This window comes from Gymnodraco acuticeps, unplaced genomic scaffold (genome assembly GCF_902827175.1).
Source record: "Gymnodraco acuticeps unplaced genomic scaffold, fGymAcu1.1, whole genome shotgun sequence".
Classification (NCBI taxonomy): domain Eukaryota; kingdom Metazoa; phylum Chordata; class Actinopteri; order Perciformes; family Bathydraconidae; genus Gymnodraco; species Gymnodraco acuticeps.
In genome coordinates, this window is record NW_022991761.1 from 534,227 (window position 1) to 557,256 (window position 23,030).

The following is a 23,030-nucleotide window of genomic DNA, read 5'->3' on the forward strand; positions in this document are numbered from 1 at the left end:
AGACTTTTGGCACTTTTTCGTTTTTCGTTTTCTGAGTTGGAAAGTTAGATTGCATTCAAAATGTACAGAAATACTTAATTTTGTTAAAGCTTTTTATAAAAAATGCTTCTGACCAGAGCTTTGTTTCCTTGTCATTAATGTTGAACACCACCAGAGGGGCTCTCACCTGAAAGGTCTCTGCTTCATGTGTCTTCAGCAGAAGATCTAGACTTTGATTGCTATATTTTCAGTTAATATTGACCTTACTGAGCTTTAGCCATATCCGCTGCCTATCATAAAAAATGTTAAGTACAGTGAACCTTTCTAAAATATACAGTAGTAAAGAGACAAACCCACCAGCATTATAGTAGCCAAATTCTTGTTTGTGGGCTGTATATATAAAATTGACTTGAAAAAGTTGCTGATTTTAGAGTACTGGCACCTTTTTCATTCCAATTCAAGCACTGGTCATCATGATAACCTATAACCTGACTGCGGCGTTACTACTGCGTTACTGCGGCACCGGCCCGTCCACAAAACCTAACACCCAGCGTAGTTCAAGATGTGCTGCCGCTGGGCCAGACCGGAAGTGGAACTCCGCTGGGCGCACTAGGGCCCTGATCCTCATTTCTTGTTCACAGGATTCAAACCAATAGTTTTTATATTTTGAATCAGGTATTTCATCTTCCTTGTTCAATTGACAAAGCACAGCTTCTTTATATTCACTGATATACAATTAAAATATTAAAACCGTAATAAAGTGTTAATACGCTGCAAATCGGGATCCGGCTGGAGCACTATGCAAGACACGCCCCTTCATAGCATTCAAGTGCTACGATTGGCCATGAGCCTGTCACGTGCATCTCGGCTAGTGATAAAACCTTTATATATACAGTCTATGGATAAAACTCAACCTTTCCATCTTATATGTACACTACAGTCTATGCTCTAGTCTACACGCTTAGAACTGAAAATGGACTCGAGGAGAAGCAAGCGAAAGAGGATGGGGCCCCCTAAGCGTTTAGTGTCAGAATGTAAGTATGAATTGAAATTTATTTTTGTCATTTCAGAAATCAGTAACACTGCATCGCGAAATCATCTCAATTGACACATGTTATTATACTTTTTGTTCTGTGCTATCTGATTTGAGGTTGCTAGCTAAACCACGAGAACCCACGTGTTACATAATAATAATAATAAATTACATTTATAAAGCCCCTTGCTGGAGCTCAAAGCGCTTACATGACATTTAAATGTATTGTAAAGTTCCTTATACAGCTTTAGACTTGTTTTTATCTCATAAAGTCCTTAAGTGACACACCCTGAAAAGTCTGGTGGGTCATGTGTCGGGCTAAGACATGTGACAGAACTAGGTACATTTCAGAGGCTTGTTTTTGGTTGCTAAAGGTACAAATCAAGCCATTTAAGAATTAAAATGCTTACATAACATGTACTTTGTTACATTGAACCTGTTAACATTTCTTGATCAAATTGATATGAAACAAATTAGATAAATATCGCTGTGACACTGATGTCACATCGGGACATTAACCTTAAACTTTCACAGTAAATCTGGAGTAACACATATGTCACAATTAGAAATATGAGTATGATCTGCTCAGTTAATTTAGGTGATCCAATTATATTTAGTTAATATATTCTTTATTCTTCAATTCAAAGAATGTTAAAACAAATTTAAATCAAAAAATCCTCCTCATTAATTAAGTTATAAATAAGAGTTACTTTACCATTAAAGTTCAATGTCACATTGTCAGAAATGTGGTCTATTTAGTCTAAATTATGTTCCCCTTAATTTCCCCAAAAGTAGAAATGGGTCTGGGTTGTTATGGGTTAAATTAGTTAAATAAACTGAAATATCTCAATTACGAAGGTTTAACGTTTTATCTTAACTCTTAAATAAGTAAATGACATTAGGGCGCTAGAAACGAGAGTATTTTGATTTTAACACAGCATTGGGCGATATGTAATGAAAATATAATTAAAAACAGTACATTCATACATTCATTCAAGAGTGGCTTTTCAGATATCCAATTTTGAAATAGTTCCAATGAAGTTATAATATAGCTGAAAAAAAACAAAACATACTTCCATATAGTAATGCTCTCTACATCAACAACTATTTCTGTGCTCCATAATCTTACAGCGGATAAATATTTGGCTGGTCAGTCTGAGGAAGAGCCATGCAGCTCCCACACTGTGGCAAAGGAAATGGGTAAGTGTTTGCTTTCAAATGTTAAGCATACTTTAAGGATCCACTCAGTCTCAGATGGTGTACTAATAAGTAGTTGCTTAGCAGATAGCAGTAAAAAAAAACAATATGTAAACGTATAGTGGATTAAAGATGTCACATGCACAAAGTGAAGCCCCTTGTTATCTCCTGTGTTGAGGAGATTCTTCCACTGTGCTTTGCCATACCTTTGTTGGTGGTAGAGGTCAGGGTGGGCAGATAGTGGTTTGGACGACATCCATGTTTTTTTGGTCTAATTTGGCATTTTGGACCTTTACACAATTTCAAATATTCCCTATCGCTATATGTACCATTTTGTCAACACTATTTCTAATTTATGAACTTTCTGTCTCCCCTCTTAAAGCTGTAGTGCACTGCAGTGATGGGTCTGACTCGGATGCATTCACAGGACAGCAGTCTACTATTAAAGCATCAACTAAAGGTTAGGTTGTGTTGTGACATTGCATTACATTTACATTTTATCTACGGTTACTGTTTTTTGATTGTGTTATCTTTATATATATATATATATATATATATATATAATATTGCACAATACACTAGAACAAGAAAATATTACATAACGAAAATGTAAACGCTTGTGCAAATGTACTAGAGCCCATTTTACTTCTGTGTGGTTGAGTGCATATTAAAACTTGAAGTTATTTTTTGCAATTACTTGTGAAGCCCCTGTCAGAATCAATGATCTTACAGTTGCCTTGAAGTGAATATAGTAATGTTTTGTAATGTATTATCATAGGTATTGCAGTGTTTAAATGCAGTTGCAAGTCCCAATATAGAATTCAACAGTCTCTATTAAATGTGATCAATGACATGTCTGCAACTTCACGACAAGACAGGCGGTCCTAGATCTATAATTTTGACATTTTATTGTACATTTTTTGAAAACGCTAAACAAAGGCATGGAACCACAATCTGCCTATACATACCGTTTGTGTAATAACTACAGAAAAGATAATGTTGTTTTTTTTGCCGTTTTTGTCATTACAGATGTTTCTGCAGCTCCCACAGCCATAGCAGCTCTGAAGCGCAGAAACAGAGATAATAATGCCTTGAAAATAAGGCTAGATGCTTCAAAGGACAAATTATTAACTGTTGAAAGCGAAAGGGACTATCTGAGGATACAGCTGGCTGAGGGTAAGCAAATCAATAATGATTAAATAATTACTTATTGGCATCTGATAGCTTTTGAGAAAAAAAAAACAGGCACATACACCAAGCCCTACAACATTTCTCATCACAGTCCATGAGGCCATACATGCTTGCAGATGACTAGTTGCATCAGCAATTCAGTCATTTCACTGCAAACATATCATGACAAGCATATAGGACGGACAGCACCAAATGGTGGGGTGGAGCTTGACAGATCAGGCTCCAGCTCACTTCTCTCACTTATCAACCGACAGTAGAGGGTTGGATTGAGAGGGAAAGAACAGTCACTTGTTAAAATATGTTGAGTCCGTTTGTTCGGGGGAAACTTGGAACAGGCATATCACATGCCCCGTTTGAACTAGAGTCATGAAAATTATCTCACATATTCCATAAATCCTAAAGAACAAATTGTTTCACTTACCTAACATTTCAGGTCACGATATTTTTCACTATTTCAAATGTAGTGAAAAACACTATATGAATTTTCACCGATCTGCGTGAAACTCTGAACACACAATATAAGGTTTAAAGATTATTGTAAATGTTCTGACCCTTAGTGGTAACAATAGTTATCTTCTAATCCTCTTGTTTGTTTCAGCTTTGGCCCTTCTAAAAATGGCATCAGTTAAGGCGCCAGTTACTTCTGAAGGTGACCAAATAGGGGCAGGCAACTCCTCTTCATCCTCCACCTCCTCCAATTCCTCCAGTTCCTCCTCCTCCTCATCCTCTTCGTCAGACAGAGGGAAGAAGAGGAAGAGTAAGAAGAAGAAGAACAAGAAAAACAAATACGGCAAGAAAAAAAGAGGAAAAAAAGCGAAGAAGACAAAAGGAAAGACTGCAAAGAGAGGTACGTTGGCCACCTACACAGTGTCTGACTTGGGAAGTAAGGAGATAGGACTACAGTGAATTATGTGACAGACTGACCATTGCTCAGTGTAGAAGGAACAGCTAGTGAACAGGGCTAACCTGCATTAGCAGGTGCTGTCAGACTGTTTGTGTTCATACTGAAAACACTAAACTGAAACGGATTTGCTCATGCACTTAAAGTACATTAAACTTAATTAGTGAGGGAGTGTCGCTACTTGCCTTAGCGTGTTATCATCAAGGGGATCATTAAGGGAACGAATGCAGTCTGGTGTTGAAGTACAGTCGTACAATGTATTTTACAGCTCAATAAATACTTTTAGTATGCATTAAGTCTTTAATTTCAACAAATGTTCAAGTTACAATTGGGCGATGTGTACCCAACTGGACATAGACGATGTCCTCTGCGGCGGTGCTTGATCAGCTCCGGGACCACGGCTCAAACTAAACTCTGCGCTTCATTTACCAATGCTTTTTTGTTTATTTCTGCTGTAATAGGTGTTACAATAATGGAGTCAGCTGTTTAACTATTATACATCAACCTGAGCTTATCCTCCCACTTTATGGCTGTTTAAAGTAATGTGAGTACCGCAGTTAACTGTTCCGAAAAGGAAACTCTACCCGTTCTTGTGGGGCAGGGAGGGGAGGGCGCCTTATTAACTCATGATGTGATGATGGTCAGGTATCCAACGGCGATGGCTGTCATACATGGCTGATGCATGATGTCATTGTCCATCAGCCCAACCATAACTAGAGTAAAGTTTAGCCAGCCCTGCATCATCTTCTGGTTGTTTTTGTGTTTTTAAGTGGTTGGATTCAATAAAAGAGCTGAGCGCCCAAAAAATATGGTGGACACAAGAAAGACATGTTGCTGGATTCTTAAGGTAACCACTTCTCTTGGTTGGTTATGAAGAAGGAGCATATCAATATATTAATATACACAAATATTTGTTTTGAAATTCAGTTCTGTTGTTAACCTGGTTCTTGAAAAAATATGTCCATAGCTACCGCAAGAATTGCTGCAGAGCATTCTTTTGGAGGTAGTTCTTGACGCTGGAGACATGGCATATTTGACGCTTTCTCTGGTTTGTTGGAAAGTAAGAAATACCGTCAGCCAGGACGCTTTCCGGAAAAGGGCACACTTTTTGTGGATATTGAGTAAGAAATATTGTATTTTACAAATTCAATTTCAATAAGCTTGCTAAATTAAACGTTAGGCTTATTGTTTTATACTTTCTTATTACAGGTGTGGACACAAATTGGTTTCACCATTCCGAGTCCTATCGCGAGGAAATGTCCACCATGTTTTGCATTTCGTCTTGTCAGTTTTGCAGAATGCAATTCAAAGATTGTTCAGGTTGGCATACAATGACAGATAAATAAGTTCTGTATTTCTGCTTCAGGTGCTTTCAGTGCTTACATAGATTGTTAGATAGATTATATTTCCTCAAAAATGTATCAGTGCACGTCACTCACAGTTAGCTTTAGACAATTAAGTGCTGTCACCATTTGTTTTTTTCAAAGTAACCTAAATTACTGATGGCTGCCACCTGTAATTGATTAGATCTAGAGTGAGTGAAAGTCCAGATTTTACTGAAGAAAAAGGAAATAATTTTGTATTCTCAAATTTAGCTGAAAAATAATAATTGCAGCTTCTTGCAATTTGGATATTGCACTTTCAACTTAAAAATATCAGGATGTCCCACTACATCATGTAAGCAGGAATATATGTGTAAAATGTACTTTTGACTCACATTAATATATTAAAGCAGCTTCCAAACAGACAATTATCTAGTGCTCCATGAGAGTATCAGTAGTAGTCTCACACAGTTAAAGACAAACTCTAAATTAATATATTTATAATTGTAATGTAATTGTGTGGTGGTTGCCGTCATTTCATGCAACAGTTGCACTCCATAGCCAGCTGCTGTTGTCACAGTATGCCGTTTATCCATAGCTAAATATTTTGCCGTGTTGACACTTTTTTGGTCTGTCTGCTAAGTGTGGCTGAGCTGAAGTCCCAGTTATTGTCACAGTATGCCACTGATCAAGTTAGCAACCACCTTTTTTAAATGAGATGTAAAAGTTATATAATTAAACATTTTGTTATTCACTGACATTTAATCATTATAGAACAATATTTAAAAAGTATCTCTATTTTAAACTAAAACTTTAAGGACTTTAAGAAGAAGGACTAAGATGTGTGAAAAAATAACAGATTTAGGGATTTTAGGAGTCATGCCTATTGAGGTTTGTAGGCTAGTGTAATATCTGCAGGGCTGGTGGAATAAAATCCAGGTAACTGTAAAGCTTATAAGGGAAGTGGCTTGCCAGTCTTTTCACAATTCCAAAATATGGTGACAGCCTGTATATAGATTTTTTAAAGTTTAATTTAAATATCACTTAACCATAGTATTGAAGATAGCAGATCATTCATAACATTATACATACAAATGATTGAAATAAAATGTATTATTACATTTACAGCCTTCTGTAGATCAGATGTTTCACTTTTGTGTTGTGCAGGATACGTAGGACATGGGAAAAGAGGTGTCATTCGGGCTATGTACTCTGAGCATCCTCACCCTGGGTTCTGCAGCCAATTTTGCTCAACGGATGCTGGGAATTTTGAGTAGGAGGTACCTGGTGTTAAGGCCCCGATATTCAAAACACAGCATTGTTTTTTGCGTTAAAAACAGGCTAACCTTGACGCTGATTTGGGTGACTTGTGTAATTCGTGGAGAAGCGAAGAGTTGTAGTTTTGGTATACAGGTATAAAATACTTTGACAGTAACAAAAACGTTTTTTAAAATAACAAGAATACAGTTTAAAAAGGAGTGATTTGTAAAATATCCATAAAGAAAAAGAGTAATCTGCTTACAGTTCTGTTTCATATGGGTGTTGAGAGATGTATCCATAGATCTCTTCATTTTGCTCTCAAAGTACACCAGATTGATGCTTTCAACTTCAATATTTAAAAACAAATTTGCACACATCTTGTGTCCATATCTTTCTGTTTTGGTGGTCATGCCACAACCGTGTATGTATGCATGCATGAGTCATGGTAAAATATCTGGATTAAGAGGTTGCTTTTTCTTTGCACAGCATGAAAGAAAGGTGAAATGAATGGGCTTTGGTTTTAGTATTTTTAAGCAGAAATTGAGTTCAATAATTTGTACGGCCCTTGGAGAAAGTTGTAAAAATTGAAATTGCCCTTGAGAGAAAAAAGTTCCCCACCCCTGATCTAAATAGTAATAAAAACCCTTTATTTGTAACTTAACATCTCTGTCTCCTATCCGTATATTATAAAGAATAGCCAGTTAATTGACGCATTATAGCGCAGGCCTTTGTCAGATGGTATATTACGCTGTTTTTTCTGTTTCTAATAGTTCTCTCTTATTTCACCATACGGGTGTTTGCATCCCTGAATATAAGTAGGCCTATAATGTTAAACAGAACATGCTGTGATGTCGCTCTGTTCAGAGCGACACCAGTGTTTCCAAACAACTGGTCTCTGCACGCTTACATTAACCTGCAGTGTCAGATTTTAATAAAATAACAGGGAGAGCAGATTCTCCAAACTGTTCCATTTAAAGGCTGCTGAGACATGAGGATGCCAGGCTAAAACTTGGCAATATTGATGCGTTATAAATTAGAAACGGGGCAATGTCGATAGAGCGTTAAATCCACATTGTGGATCGTCTTATCAGTTATCATTATTAAACATGATTGGATAAAAGTAGAGCTGATTGCCCAAACCTAACTTCTGTATATAAAAGGTACACACCCCAAACACATACAAATACATTACTTTGAGCAAAGCTACACGACTAGTAATACCTTTACACTACACCAATTCATTACACAATTTTGTATGTAAGGATTACACTACCACTATATAACACTAGTACAACAATATTATCAATAAATAAACCCATATCCAAACTGATTTCTGCACTACAGACATCATTAGGATAGGCAACAACAAAGTACTGTTGTTAAATAGTTACATATTTGTCTTTTTTTCTGTTTCAGTCCTGACCCCAGAAGACGCCATAAGCCGCTACAAGCGTGTTCTTGAGGCGGTAAACAAGGGGAATAATAAAACGGCGGCTTACAGAGCGGTAGGAGTGGACCGCAAAACCATTGCCGACACTGCAGGAATTGCAGAACTGCATGCCGTGAACCCGGGAATCTACCAAGATATCCGGGGAACACTGAAGAAGGGGGAAACCCTTCTCCGTTTCACTGAGAAGTGTAAAGCTGCCATAAAGGACCAACATTTAGAGGGGAAGGTCCAGGACTTGAAGACCAATGGAGGACTATTATCCATTAATCCAAAGGGGAAGTGAGGAAGGAATGGATGTTTTTTTGGTTTGCAATTGTTTTTAGTTTTCTTTTATAAAAAGTATTTTTATTTCCATTTTTTGTTGTTGTTATGTTCATCGTTGTTTGAATAAAAATGTAAAACTTCAGTGGCTGTAGATCCGTCATTGTCATCAACAGTGTTTGTTTGTTTGTTAAACTTAACTAATGGTGAGGTAATCATTAGGTAATGGGTAACTACTGTTTTTGATGCATTACTTTACTTGAGGGGACACACTGCTTAACGAATGGTAAGGTAAGCATTACTTAATGGGTACTGTTTTAGTAACGGTAAGGTAATCATTAGGTAATGGGTAACTACTGTTTTTCATGCATTACTTGAGGGGACACATACTGCTTAACGAATGGTAAGGTAAGCATTAGGTAATGGGTAACTACTGTTTTTGTTTGCGTTCCTTGAGTTTACCATACCCAAACGGCCTAAGTAATGGTAAGGTAAATCGGATCCACCTCCACCAGATGATCCAGGGTGGGACCCAAGCCAGCCGAAGATGGCAGGTTTAAATGTGCCCTGCTGCAGCGGACCATTGCTTCAATCAAAGTCTCCCAGGAACTCCTCATAAAGTAACCATTAACGAATGATTCATTAATACAGTACCCCAGTCTGTTTACCAGTAACTAACCATCCATCGCAGTCACTGAGGAACTCCTCATTAAGTAACCATTAACGAATGATTCGTTAATACAGTACCCCAGTCTGTTTACCAGTAACTAACTAACCATCCATCGCAGTCACTGAGGAACTACTCATTAAGTAACCATTAACGAATGATTCGTTAATACAGTACCCCCCAGTCTGTTTACCAGTAACTAACCATAAGTTCACTGAGGAACTACTCATTAACGAATGATTCGTTAATACAGTACCCCCAGTCTGTTTACCAGTAACTAACTAACCATCCATCGCAGTCACTGAGGAACTACTCATTAAGTAACCATTAACGAATGATTCGTTAATACAGTACCCCCCAGTCTGTTTACCAGTAACTAACCATAAGTTCACTGAGGAACTACTCATTAACGAATGATTCGTTAATACAGTACCCCCAGTCTGTTTACCAGTAACTAACCATCAGTTCCTCAATCGCAGTCACTGAGGAACTACTCATTAACTATCTAGTAGTTCCTCAGTAACTAAGCAGTAACTAAGCACATTTTGTGTACCTTATTGTAAAGTGTTACCCAAAAACGTTGCTGCTAAAGGGACCGGGTTTACACCTCGTGGCAGAATGGATCAATGGTGATATTACTAGCCCTGATGCAAAACAGCTACGAAAGAAGATCTACAAACACAGGGACAGCCAGGCCCACGCGAGGTCAGTGGAAATAGTACAGATGAAAGACAAAGGAAACCCTCCCAAACTGTTTCATTGATGTACAGTCCGATTTACTTAAGAAAACAACAGTCTCGTTTAGAACAGCTTACACCGTAGCAAAGGAAAGGCTATCTTATAAAAAGCTCAACCCCCTCATGACAATGCAGGAGCTGAATGGAGCCGAAGTTGGGAATATACACAAATCTGACCATGCATGCGCAGAAATAATAAGTCACATTGCAAAGGAAATGCGCCGCAAGTTCGTCTCTAATGTGAAAGAAATGGATTCAAAGGTATCAATCACAATTGATGAAAGTACCGTTCACGGTCGTCCCTATCTAATCATTTACGTAAGATGTGATGTCAGTGGTAAGGGGGATGTAGATAATGTGTTCCTTCCTGGATATAGTGGAACTTACAGATGGGGTCGATGCTGAATCAATTTATAACTCAATGAGGGCGAGTCTATATAAAGCTGGAATGGATGATGACTTTTTGGCTAATAAGCATAGCCACCGATGGGGCTGCAGTGCTCACGGGAAAAGCCAGTGGGCTTGTCGTCAGGCTCAAAAACAAGTTTCCGAACGTGCAGTCTGTAGACTGCCTGGCGCACAGACTAGAACTGTCAGTTAAAATGCTCTTAAATAAGTGGGTGGCACTAATCAGTTTGAGATATTTATTTCACATTTATACTCACTCTACAATCAGTCAACCAGGAATTCCAGATTGCTGAAAGAAGCAGCGGCCGAGCTCAACATGGAAATACTGAAAATAGGTCAAATTTTCACCATCAGATGGGTTGCCAGCAGCTTTAAAACAGTAAAAGCTGCATGGAAAGATTTCCCCGCACTAGCACTCCATTTTAAAACATCCAGTGAGAACGCATCACGCAATGATCTTGAGAGGCAAAAATACAAGGGACTTTTCAAGCACCTAACCAACTCAGGATTCGTGGAAGATTTGGCTGTCATGAAAGACATCCTGCGTGAACTCCAGAGCCTGTCTCTCAAGCTGCAGAGAAGAGAAATGACACTTGTGGACTCAAGTGTCCACATCAAACAAACCATAAATGTGTTGACCGCCATGAAGACGACCGGGGGGAGATCAACAAAGAAGGCTGAACAGGGCGTCTCCTCGGGCTTTTTTAAGGACGTAGAGCTGACAGAAGGCAGGGGGAAAATAAACAAGCCTCGTTTTTATGAATCGGTGGTTGCTACTCTAACCAAGCGCTTACTGGAGTCAAGCTTGGTCCAGACGCTCAAAGCTCTTGATAAGCGCTTTTGGCCTGGAGAGCAGGAAGACTTTGTTTGGCGAACAAGAAGTGCACCGTCTGGCTAAATCGCTCGGAGAACCAGCCGGGGAGGCCATGGGGCAGTTTAGAGACTGGAAATTTCAGGGCACTCCACCGGGCAAAACACTGGAACGGCTATGCATAGCAAGTCGCACTTACCTCCCCACGTCTGCTGAGTGCGAAAGAGGCTTTTCCGCCGTGAATAACACCGACAACCAGAGGTTGCGCGAGGAGAGCCTGTCTTCGCTTCTGTTTGGGGACCTAAACGGACCCCCTTTGGACAAATTCGACCCAGTGCCGTTCGTGAAAAGCTGGATTAAAGCAGGACATCGTCTCCCTTCTTCTTGGAAACCAGGACGGCAACGAGAAGAAGTCGAGCCAAGGCATCTTTGGTCTATTCTCACTTAAGGTAAAAGACTATTTTTTCGATCTTTGCTGTGCATAAGATGAGCGTGTGCGGATGTCCTGTGTGGATTCCGGGGTTAAGAATAGCATAATTAGCCTTGGCGTTCAAGTTAGTGTGTGTGTTTGTGGGTGTGTGCAGGCCCGCACCTCCCTACACGCAGACCACGCAGACTGTGTGTGGGTGTGTGTGTGTGTGTGTGTGTGAGACCAGCTCTGCTCCCATTTCCTCGCATAGAATCGAAAACAGATGGCTCTTTAACGGTCGCGTATTCATTCATATGAACGTTAGAATATACAATTATTTGACAGCGCCCGGTTGAGAAACGCTGCTACTACTGATTGTCTTGGATTGCATCCATGAAATATTGCATAGGCCTACTGCATATTGAGAAATCTTCGACCGGTATATTGCGCAATAAACGGGAGATGGGGACCCCCCCGATTATTGACGGGTATTTCGCACACTGATTACTAGGTATTCATAGTTGTAAAGGAATATTTTGGTTTTGTTAAAGTATATAGAGTTTAGTGAACTGTCCTCAGGAATCTGTTTAATGGTTAAAGTGTATTCCTGCCTGTAATGTGATCCATAGCTTCTCAGGAAGACACAGGTCAAGAGGTCATCTGATGTCTTGTGGGGGAGAAGCTTGGCCCATGTGGGGTTACAATGCAACAAGTCTTTGTCTCGACATCTGGCATGCATTAAAGGAAAACCCGCGTGTTTTAGGGCCCTCCTCTTCTTGTCTGTATAGTTGGGTGTTTGGCGCTTTTAGAGTTCAGAGTTTGCTGGTATCTTACAGGAGAACTGTGATATGCTGTGAACTCACCGGCCGCTGAGGCTCTCAATAAATATCAGTGTATTGACGGGCGAATCCAGTTTCACTCATTTCATGATTGGCTCAACATTGCTGCAAAGAAGTTTTAACTTCACAATTGGCGTCGCGAACGGTTACCAACAAATCGTCGAGCTGGTGAGTGTAATTTCAAATCTATATTTTGACATTGCCTCGCCAGACTCTGTGATTGACGGTATAAAATTACCTGTGGAACAGATAGATGCAATATTTTTGGTTTCCTCTGTGTGTGTGCACGGCAAATATTCGGAGAGACCTTAAAGAGGGCATCAGTCATGTGGAACTTCGGTTTAAAAGCAATGTAAAGATTTGTACTGAAACGAATCGCCGAATTCTGGAGATTTCAACGGTTTAACTAGGTAAATCAACTCGCCTTGAAATCACCCTGTTGCTGCTGCAGGAAGAGGGTGTGGGTAATTCCCCCCCCCCCCCTGTGGGGAGCAGCACACGAAACAGAGCACAGTGTCGTATTATTTTTAAATCGCACCATTATGAGTTTTGGAACTAAACAGAACTCTTATTAACGGGAAACGTGATACGAAATATTACGTCACGCTGTGTTTCATAAACTGAGGGGTTGTTGAATTTGGCTGTTGTTAAAATAAAGGGTACTGAATTCATTAAAAGTCTCTGCCTCTCCGGATCGGGGAGGGCAGAGCACCACTAAATTAGCATAGTGGTTGCTGATTGAGAATAATGTGGTTATTACTCTTCAGCAGATTCCGTTCTTAGAATTAATTTAATTAATTAATATCTCTGCTCTCGGTCGGTTGAGCAGTTTTACCACTACATTTGCATAGTGGTTTTGATTGAGAATAAGGTAGTTTATTGCTCATCAACTGAATTAATGTTTAACAACACAGACTTGTATTTTCTGTTAATCACACCATAAGCTCAAGAACTAAATTGAGCTATTAAATGGGAAGGGTGGTGGCAGAATATTACATTCACACTGTGTTTAATAAACTTACAGATTATTGAATTGGATTTTGTTTAAAAAAAAAAAAAAAAAAAAAAAAAAACAATAAGTAAAAATAAGTACTGATATTTCCCTACCCCCGCTGAAGTTTCCCTAATTCGGATTAAAATTAAACTGGATGAGTTTAGCTGTCACCTGATATTTGTTGCGGGTTCATGTTTGTTTGTATAATTGTTTCGTGTTTGTTTGTATACCTGCCGTCTTGTGCATGTTTTTGTAACAACTAATAAAATGAATCAGTCCACAGCCAAGGTAAAATGAATCTAAATTTCCGCAAAAGGAAAATAAATAGCAAAAAAGCCTCTGTTTTACACCCAGGAACCTCAGAGGCATAACTGCGGGTCATCTGTCTGCTCAAATAGGTCAATGTTGTATTACTTGTTTCATTTATTCTTAATCTATGTATTGTATGGTAATAATGAAAATAAAATAACCTAATGTATTGAACACATTCCGAAACAAAGCAGATAAGACAAGACTTAGACACAATGGTGATTGAACCTTTTTGCACGATTGATGCAAAATGAAAACTTTGTCATTATCTGTTTCCAACTGGCCACTGGAATCAGATAATGGATATGAGTTGAAGTTCAATTACAGTTTTAAATATAGTTCAACATTCTTTATTTAACTGTTTGAAATTATTTCTAGTCAAAATCCCCTCCTTTTCTATACTCTGCTTGGTGCTGCAGAAGAAGAAAATAAAATAAAACGCAAGACAGGGGGTCAGAGACAGGCGTGACCTCTGGAAGGAGAAGATAATCTGAAGCAGACCACGGCGCGACCCATTGGGGGTTTTATGACCACAGCACAAAGGAAGATCTAATTTCAGCAGTCAGTTTTTTTTTTGGCAGAACTTTTGAGCATTTTGAAAATGTCTTTTCTTGCCTCTGTGCAAGGCTTAGTCTTTCTATCTGTATAGCCACTGGTGTAAAGTAACTAAGTTCATAAACTCCACAAGTCCTATACTTGGGCACAATTTTGAGATACTGGTACTTTATTTGAGTATCTAAAATGTTTTGCTGCTTTATTTTTTTACTCCACTACAGTTCAGTGGTACATGGTGTACTTTTACTCCACTACATGTATTTAATACCTTTAGTTACTTCACAGATGTGGATGAATGATGTGAAATATAACCAAGTGTTGAATCAGATTTTAGTTCCACCTGGAGTAAATCCACCAGCTACCCTGCAGTATACAAAGTCATTCAAACTAGCTGCACCTTTACCAGCTTTGAGAACACTTTAATGATCAATCATTATAAAACATATCATATATATTATTCTGAAATAAACCAATCTGCACAACGACTACTTTTACTGTCGCTATTTTCACTATATTTTGATGACAATACTTTTATACTTTTACTTGAGTAACATTTTGAATGCAGTACTTTTACTGTAACTTAGTATTCCTACACTCTGGTACTTCTACTTGTACTCAAGAACAAGATCTGAGTACCTAAGCTAACGTTAGCCAGAAACCTTCCATTTTGACACAAAGAACAATGGGGTAATTTCGAAGTAATTCACACAGCCTCTTCCCTATGGGAGGAGCAGCAGTTTCATTTAAATATGTTGCGTAGTTATAGATGGATTTATTTTTTCCTCTAAAAGAGAGAATGTGTATTTTATGTTAGTATTTCAAAAATCTCCTGGGGGAAAATCCCCCTAGACCCCCTGCGGGGGTTGGGTTTTCAGCATGTGAACTCTTTCACTTGTGAGGAGATGGCAGGATTGGCTCCAGGTCGCCTTTTTATTTACTACAAGACAAATGTTTTTATTTTATTTTAATTTCATACAGTTCAATTTGGATTGAGACAGGGAAATATTCGAAACCTCACGCGTGGCGTTTCACTGACAAGGGGCGATATAGCGTGTATGTAATTACATTTCAAATACTGATTTGAGCCCCACCACTGTATGGGTTAGCCCTACCATAGATTATCTAACACAAATACTTGGGAGCCGATAAGTCAATAAGTTGCTTATCGCGACAGGCACACAATAAAACAGTGGAAACAAACATGTGTTTGACTTTCATTATTTAATGAAACTGTGTGCCCTTTATAGTCTATGTCCAATATTGTGTATTTGTATATATATATTATATATATATATATATCCTAAATATATGCTAAGGTCCCGCTACGGACACGATAGCAGTCACTTCGTGCGCATGTGGGTAATTAAACCCATGATATCAAAATCTCACTCCAGCCAAAGTTAGCAACCCTGTCCATACCCCAATAATATTTTATTGATGACAAGTTTGCATCCCTGCCTGTTATCGTTTTCATCACGGAGCTGGAAAAAAAGGGTGTATTGATTACTGATCTGTGCAAGTCAAATTTGTTAACTGACTTTGGTTCTAATGTTAATTTGATTTCAACCCATAAGTAATTATTTAAATTAACTCAACATTCCACATGATGGATTAGTGTTCCACATTTTTCCCACTAATTTGTTTATGATTAGGCCAATGGTAAAGAGAGACTTGATGACCCTGTGTCCTTTTTGTTAGCACGTGGTTCCATTTTGTCTAATGGCGTTGGACAGCTTCACTAAGAGTCACCCAGTTCTACCCTGCTACAGTCCGGCTGAGTGCAGTCACAGAGATGCTATGGCTGCTCTACATGAAATTAATGGTTTGGTCCGAGAATGGACACCATTTCCTGCTCCCAGAGAGAATGACGCTCCTCACACTGAACAATACAGCCATTGACACTGTCTCACGTGGGTCTGCTCCCCCCCACCGAGCCATGAACCGGAAGCTGGAATTCTGCTCTCGGAACTGTCACACCAGCACCAACCCTTGGGTCAGTTAGATGAGACTAACGGCTTCACTTAGGGCATATGGGTCAGAAATATGACTCTCGTTACCACGGAGTGGGTTGTTTGTTTTTTTAAGGCTATTCATACTGCTATGCAGAGTGAAGAGCCCCTACTATTTTAACAAATAGGCCTGTCAGGGGCCTCTTACTGTCTACTTCTGCATGTATTCACATTATATGGACCATGTTTACACCTGTTGAAACTAGGGCTGCACGGAACTCAGGCTACAATACAACCATTTTGTTCTGCTCTAACGATTCAATTTATAAATTCTACATCAAAATAGTTCGGTTTTTATTGTTTCCAATGATAACGTCACCTTAAGTGGAGGAATGCAAACCTGTTTTAAAATGTAAGGTTTTGAATTTCTTTGACATTTCTCAGTAATGACACCCTCAGACGCCCACTATCATTTATGCCAGTGGTTCCCAAACTTTGTTGTGCCCAAGGCACACCAAAGGACAAGTAAAAAAAATCTCAAGGCACACCTATTGTGAAAAGATAGCCCTTATAACACGTGTTATCACTCATATTATGTAAAGTATCTGTAAATGTGCATAATTATTTACTAATGCCAAATAAAATGTGACAAAGACAACTATATTACGAAATATTTCCGAAATTAATTTGAAACTTTATCAAATTAGGCTTCATCAAAGCAGCAACACACTCATTTACACCAGACATGTCACAAAATAGAAAATGAGGCAAAAGAAACTCAGCAGAAATTCAGCACAGACAACTGTCAATGCAAGGAAGCTGCATTGTCCATGGTCCGGAACTACAAATTATAAATGTATTACTTTAAAAAATGTAATATATTACACTACTTCGTTACTATCTACATAAAGTAACTCGGTACTTTACTCGTTACTTTCCTCGCCGAGCACGTACAAACTGCGCATGCGTGAGTGGCAATAACTTTCCTTACCAGCAGGCGGCGGTAGTCAAGCCCCCAGGAAGTGCGCCGGACTCAGATGAAAATATTCGTGCTGGCCAAACGGCGGTACTACACTTCCGGTTTGGTTGCCAGGCCCGAAAACACTTTTCCCATTGACTTACATGGGGAAAGAGTGGTCTGTAACTCGTTGGATAATTTTTTTTTAACTAAATAAACTACCCAGTATGAACACTTGTATAGCCCTTATTAAAAAACATTCGTTCCTCAAGTTGTAAAACATTTGCTAATAACGTTATTCTGAGAGTTATTTCCCTCTGCATTATGAACGCGCATCTAATCCACGGGACCGCGCAGCCCGGCACGTTCATGTTACGTGTCCCGACCAATCAGAGCACACTGTGCTCACAGGGAGGGTGCTGGAGCTATTGGAGCTACAACGAGCGTTAAAGGCAGAGAGTGGAATTCAGTGAATACACGTAGTTTACAGAGATGCTGTATGAGGAACCAATGTGAGTTGCGTTTATCTTTACCCATGGATGCACAATGGGAACGGATCCATATCGTCTTACTGCCATCCCACGGAGCTGTAATAATGGATATATTGCACATGTTTGCTGTAATTCATTGTCATACTACATGGGCTGTATGATTGAATCTTGTACCGTAAATGTTGTATTAAATGGAGTTAATATTACCGATATCACTAGATCATTACTAGCTAGCCGCTAGCTGCTAACTGCCGCCTCGTTCATATCAAATCCATGGCGGTAGTGTGTATTTGTCATTTAATACAGGCAACAACCGGAAGACAGAGAAGAAGAATAGACTGCGTGATATAAAAATAATGGGCATACCTCCACCCCTCGAGAGTTATCGCTGACTCAGCCATGTTTATGCAGCACTGCACGTGGAGATGTGGACGCGCAAGTCGCGCAGATTACGTACATAAACCTACAAAGTACTGATATAGTAAATAAAAAAAATAAATGATTATTTTTGTGTAGTTGTATATTGAAAAAATAATGTATGGTTGTCACAAAATCCCACGGCACACCCGGATTTGCCTCACGGCACACCGTTTGGTAACGGTGGTAACTCAGATGCTTACATGGACTTGTATGTTTTTCCTTCATATCTAACAGAAATAAGAGAGAAAGAGATGGGAAAGTGAGTAAAGAGGGATAGGAAGGAGGAGAGATATTTGCGAGTTGCATACTGACTCTTGAGTTTTCTCGATTAATAGCTTATATAGACAATACCATGCTTAAATAGACTCCTAAGTTATTATTTCATATGTGACAATATGTAAGAAAAGGGAGGGAAGAGTCAAATTATATTGAGAAATTGAGCAATTGATTTCATATTGGAACATTCATTTCTCAAACCTATGTTTTATGGAAGAGGAAATGTACTTCTGATAAACTAATCCTTGATCAAACGGTAAATGGTGAATTAATATAACATTTATAATCATTGAGAAAGGGTTATTCCACAGGGACTAGCTCACATTTAACTTAAAATAACATTTCTCTGCTTTGGACTGATGAGTATATGATTCTTGCATGTTAAATGACTAACACAAACCTTACATTTATAATGTGCATGTCTCAGGAAGGCTCCCAAATCATTCTGAGGGGGCCTATCCTATTTTTGTAATTGAATGATAATGTGCTAATCCATTACCTTGAGTTGTCTGCACTCAGGAAAACATCCCTATCAAGTGTTAACCCAATAACTAGGAGAGCTCTGAAGGCCAAGGATCAGAGAGAGAGGATCACACTCTGCGGCTGCAGAGAGCAACTTATCCACGGGCAAGGAGGTCGTTCGAGATGAGAGGATTCTAATCTTCAACTTTCTGATGAGATGGGATGCTTCTTCATTTTCGCTCGCAGGACGAGCGATGGTTTCAGAGGTCGTCATACAAGGTTTCCATGTTTCATTGGAGGAGCAGATGTTTTCATAACCTCTCCCATCACGGGGGGGGCATCTGGATGTGCCACTTGGAATAGGCAGGTGCACTGCTCTCAAGCAGATAGCAGAAAGAATACCGGCAGATGAGCCTCTGTTTCACTGGGAGATCATAAAGTGCTCACTGAATTGAGCCACAAAAGCAGAGCAATTGGGGGGGATTGAGATATGGCGCTCTGATGAAGAAGAGTTTTGAGCCAATCAGCACCTCAGTGCTAATCTACAGTATCAGGATGCCTTTACACACCAGACATTCTGTGTCATAAAGAGAGGAGGAAAACATGTCTTCTAGCTCTCGTACAAAGATAACATTTGAATTGAATGACCAGATGATTACAGATGTACAATTAATGATTGTTTTTGTATTCCCAATGAACAGATATGTGTTAAATAGTGGTGATAAATATATTTGATCAGATTACACTTTCACACTAAACTAATTAATTGATATTTTCAGATTTATAAGGTATTGAACAATAAGATATTTCTAATATTATAACAGACAATACTATCCTTAATCATTACCAGGTAAGAACAGATGTTTTGATATTGATTACAGTTGATGCTCTGAATAAAGAACAGATGTTTTGATATTGATTACAGTTGGTGCTCTGAATAAAGAACAGATGTTTTGATTTTTCCTTCTCAGGTCGTTATACAATAAAATGTTTGATTCTTCAGATTGTTAAACATCTTGAGAATTGTTTAGCTTTCCCTTCAGATTTTGAAATGACATAATGATTGATAGTTGAAGTAATGTAATTAATTAAATATCATGCCTTACTCTTGAATAAAGCGTAATGAAGTAAACGTAAAGTAATGTTAAAGATTGAGGACACTAACTTTACAGATTACAGATTGATCGATTCATCACTGTGAATTTATACCTTAGCTGGATCTCTCATGATTCTGATTTAATACCTCAATTGGATTTATTATAAATCCTAATTGTGTTTTAAGTAATAAGTAATTGCCTTAAAGTAAATCTTTGAGATGTAAGATGATTTAGAATTTGTGTTTGATGAATGAGATTAACTGAGTGATAAATGATAAAATATCTTATTTTTGAAACATATATTTTGCTATAATATTGTTGTATTTTACGTGTTTATTATTGTGCTTTTTGACAAATGATGCCAAACACTGAAGAGAGATGATTTTATTATGATTGATTGTATCTTGTCATGGTGATTGAAGTGTTTTCAATCTTGTTCTACTTTTGATGTAATTAATGTGAGTGAGCCCACACAACTCTGAAGACGCTTATTGACTTAAGTATTGACTGAAATATTCTTTAGACTAATGTTAATTGATTATCATAAATTGATAAAAGGGTGGATCTGTAAAGGAATATTTTGGTCTTGTTAAAGTATATAGAGTTTAGTGAACTGTCCTCGGGAATCTGTTTAATGGTTAAAGTGTATTCCTGCCTGTAATGTGATCCATAGCTTCTCAGGAAGACACAGGTCAAGAGGTCATCTGATGTCTTGTGGGGGAGAAGCTTGGCCCATGTGGGGTTACAATGCAACAAGTCTTTGTCTCGACATCTGGCATGCATTAAAGGAAAACCCGCGTGTTTTAGGGCCCTCCTCTTCTTGTCTGTATAGTTGGGTGTTTGGCGCTTTTAGAGTTCAGAGTTTGCTGGTATCTTACAGGAGAACTGTGATATGCTGTGAACTCTCCGGCCGCTGAGGCTCTCAATAAATACCAGTGTATTGACGGGCGAATCCAGTTTCACTCATTTCATGATTGGCTCAACATTGCTGCAAAGAAGTTTTAACTTCACAATAGTGACCACTCTGAGTGTTGAATCCTGTCTTCCACTCATCCCCTTTTCTTATTCTAACCAAGTGATATGCATTTCTTAAATCTAACTTGGTGAATATCTTGGCAGTTTGAAGCAGTTCAAAAGCAGATGACATGAGTGGCAGAGGATAGCGGTTCTTCACCGTAATGTCATTTAGTGGACTGTAGTCTATGCAAGTTCTCAGAGACCCGTCTTTCTTTCCCACAAAGAAAAATCCCGCTCCGGCTGGAGAAGAGGAGGGACGGATAATCCCTGATTTGAGTGAAGAGGAGATGTATTCGTCCATTGCTGCTCTCTCAGGTCTCGAAATCGAGTAAAGTCTCCCCTTGGGAATGGGGGCTTCCCGGTAAGAGATCAATGGGACAGTCAAAATTTCGGTGAGGACTCGTAGGTAGCGACAGGGCTTTGGACTTGTTAAACGCTTCCTTTAAATCATGGTAACAGGGAGGTACCTTCTGTAGATCAGGATAGTCAGGGTGATCAATAATGATTCTACTAGAGTCTGTTGGTGCATTAACAGGTTGTGAAAGTTTACACCTGCCAATACAATCCTCTCCCCATTCCTTAATTTCCCCTGAACGCCAGTCAATGTGAGGATTGTGGGTCTTCAGCCATGGAAACCCCAAAATAATCGGGTGCTGAGCCGACTCAAAAATATGAAATTGCATGCTCTCTGTATGGTCCTTATTCACAGTAATGTGAATTGTCTCAGTGCAATGGGTAACTGTGAACAACAAGCGGCTGTCTAAGGCACTGGCATTAACAGGTTGAGATAGCAGAACAGTCTTTATTTCTAGCTGATTGACTATGCCTCAGTCCATAAGGCTTTCGTCAGCCCCTGAGTCTATTAACACACCCTGGTCAATGGCCTGATTGTTAATACAAATATTTACCTGAGTAACAGGTCGAGGAGGAAAGTCTACGGGAAACTTGCTCACCAGCGCCCTCCTTTTGACTGGTGAGCTCGATCTTTTCCCAGGCATGAAGCGAGTTGATGATCCAGCTGGCCGCAGTAGAAACAACCCTCCCGTAGACGGCGCTGCCTCTTCTCTAGAGAAAGCCTGGAAATCCTCAGCTGGCGGCGCGACCCTCCGAGACGAATCCTGGAAGCTGGGAATAACATCTCGGTTGCGTCGACGCTCCCTCTCTCTTTCCCGAAGACGGTTATCGATCTGGATGGCCACAGCGATGAGGGATTCCAGATCCCGGGGTGTCTCCAGTAGAGCCAGCTGGTCCTTTATCGGTTCCGAAAGTCCCGTCATGAAGGCGTCACGAAGAGCCGGAACATTCCATCCGCTGTCCGCTGCTGCTGTACGAAACTCGATGGCATAATCAACCACCTGATGGTTGAGCTGACGTATTTGAAACAGTCTTCTGCTGGCCTCTGTAGCAGGTGATGAGTGGTCAAAAATGCGACTCATAGTCTCTATGAAATCGGCCAATGAGTAACATAGTTCGGTGTCTCTAGACCATTCTGCAGTAGCCCAGGCTGCAGCTCTTCCCGTTAAGTGAGACAAGATAAACGCCACTTTACCATGGTCAGATGAAAAAGCTCCTGGGTTGTGTTGAAAATGCAGATCGCACTGTATCAGAAAGGCTCTGCAATTCGAGGAGTCTCCGGAAAATCTCTTCGGAAGAGCCAGCCGTAAAGGGGAAGAAACAGCCTGATTTGGGTAAACTGTGTCAGCTGGAGTATTGACAGGCAACTTCTCAGCTGTGGATGACGTCACCGGAAGAACAGTCTGTTGGTGAGTGAAAAAATGATTCATTTGGGCAACCAGTTGTTGCATCTGTGTAGAAATGTTTTCTTGATAATCTGCCTGGCGTCCTTCTAGCTCTTTCCTTTCCTGGGCAGCTATGCCCAGCTGTTCCTCATGGTGATAAATCCTCACGCCGTGTGCTGACAGGGCGGCGTGAAGCGTTCTTGGGTCGGCTGGGTCCATAATGGTCAGTTCGTTCTGTTATGAACTCAGACACTTAGGATGTAGGACACAATTGCACGACCCGGGAGACAGAGGTAAA

The 23,030-nt window shown here is 39.5% G+C and overlaps 1 protein-coding gene across 1 annotated transcript; it reads left to right on the forward strand.

Moving 5' to 3' along the window:
• Positions 1 to 630: 630 nt before the first annotated feature.
• On the forward strand, positions 631 to 8,639 carry LOC117535021 (coiled-coil domain-containing protein 106-like). The gene is made up of 6 exons (XM_034199342.1): positions 631 to 1,013; positions 2,144 to 2,212; positions 2,592 to 2,669; positions 3,239 to 3,385; positions 3,999 to 4,247; positions 8,300 to 8,639. The coding sequence occupies exons 1-6, from the start codon at positions 953 to 955 to the stop codon at positions 8,614 to 8,616; spliced, it is 921 nt and encodes a 306-aa protein (XP_034055233.1). The 5' UTR covers positions 631 to 952; the 3' UTR covers positions 8,617 to 8,639.
• The last annotated feature ends 14,391 nt before the right edge of the window (positions 8,640 to 23,030 follow it).

Bases quoted from the DNA above. Each gene is read 5' to 3' on its own strand.
- LOC117535021 (XM_034199342.1), top strand. From the start codon at position 953: ATGGACTCGAGGAGAAGCAAGCGAAAGAGGATGGGGCCCCCTAAGCGT. The intron at 3,386-3,998 runs GTAAGCAAATCA...TGTTTGTTTCAG, and splicing joins GAGGATACAGCTGGCTGAGG to CTTTGGCCCTTCTAAAAATG. The intron at 4,248-8,299 runs GTACGTTGGCCA...TTTCTGTTTCAG, and splicing joins AGGAAAGACTGCAAAGAGAG to TCCTGACCCCAGAAGACGCC.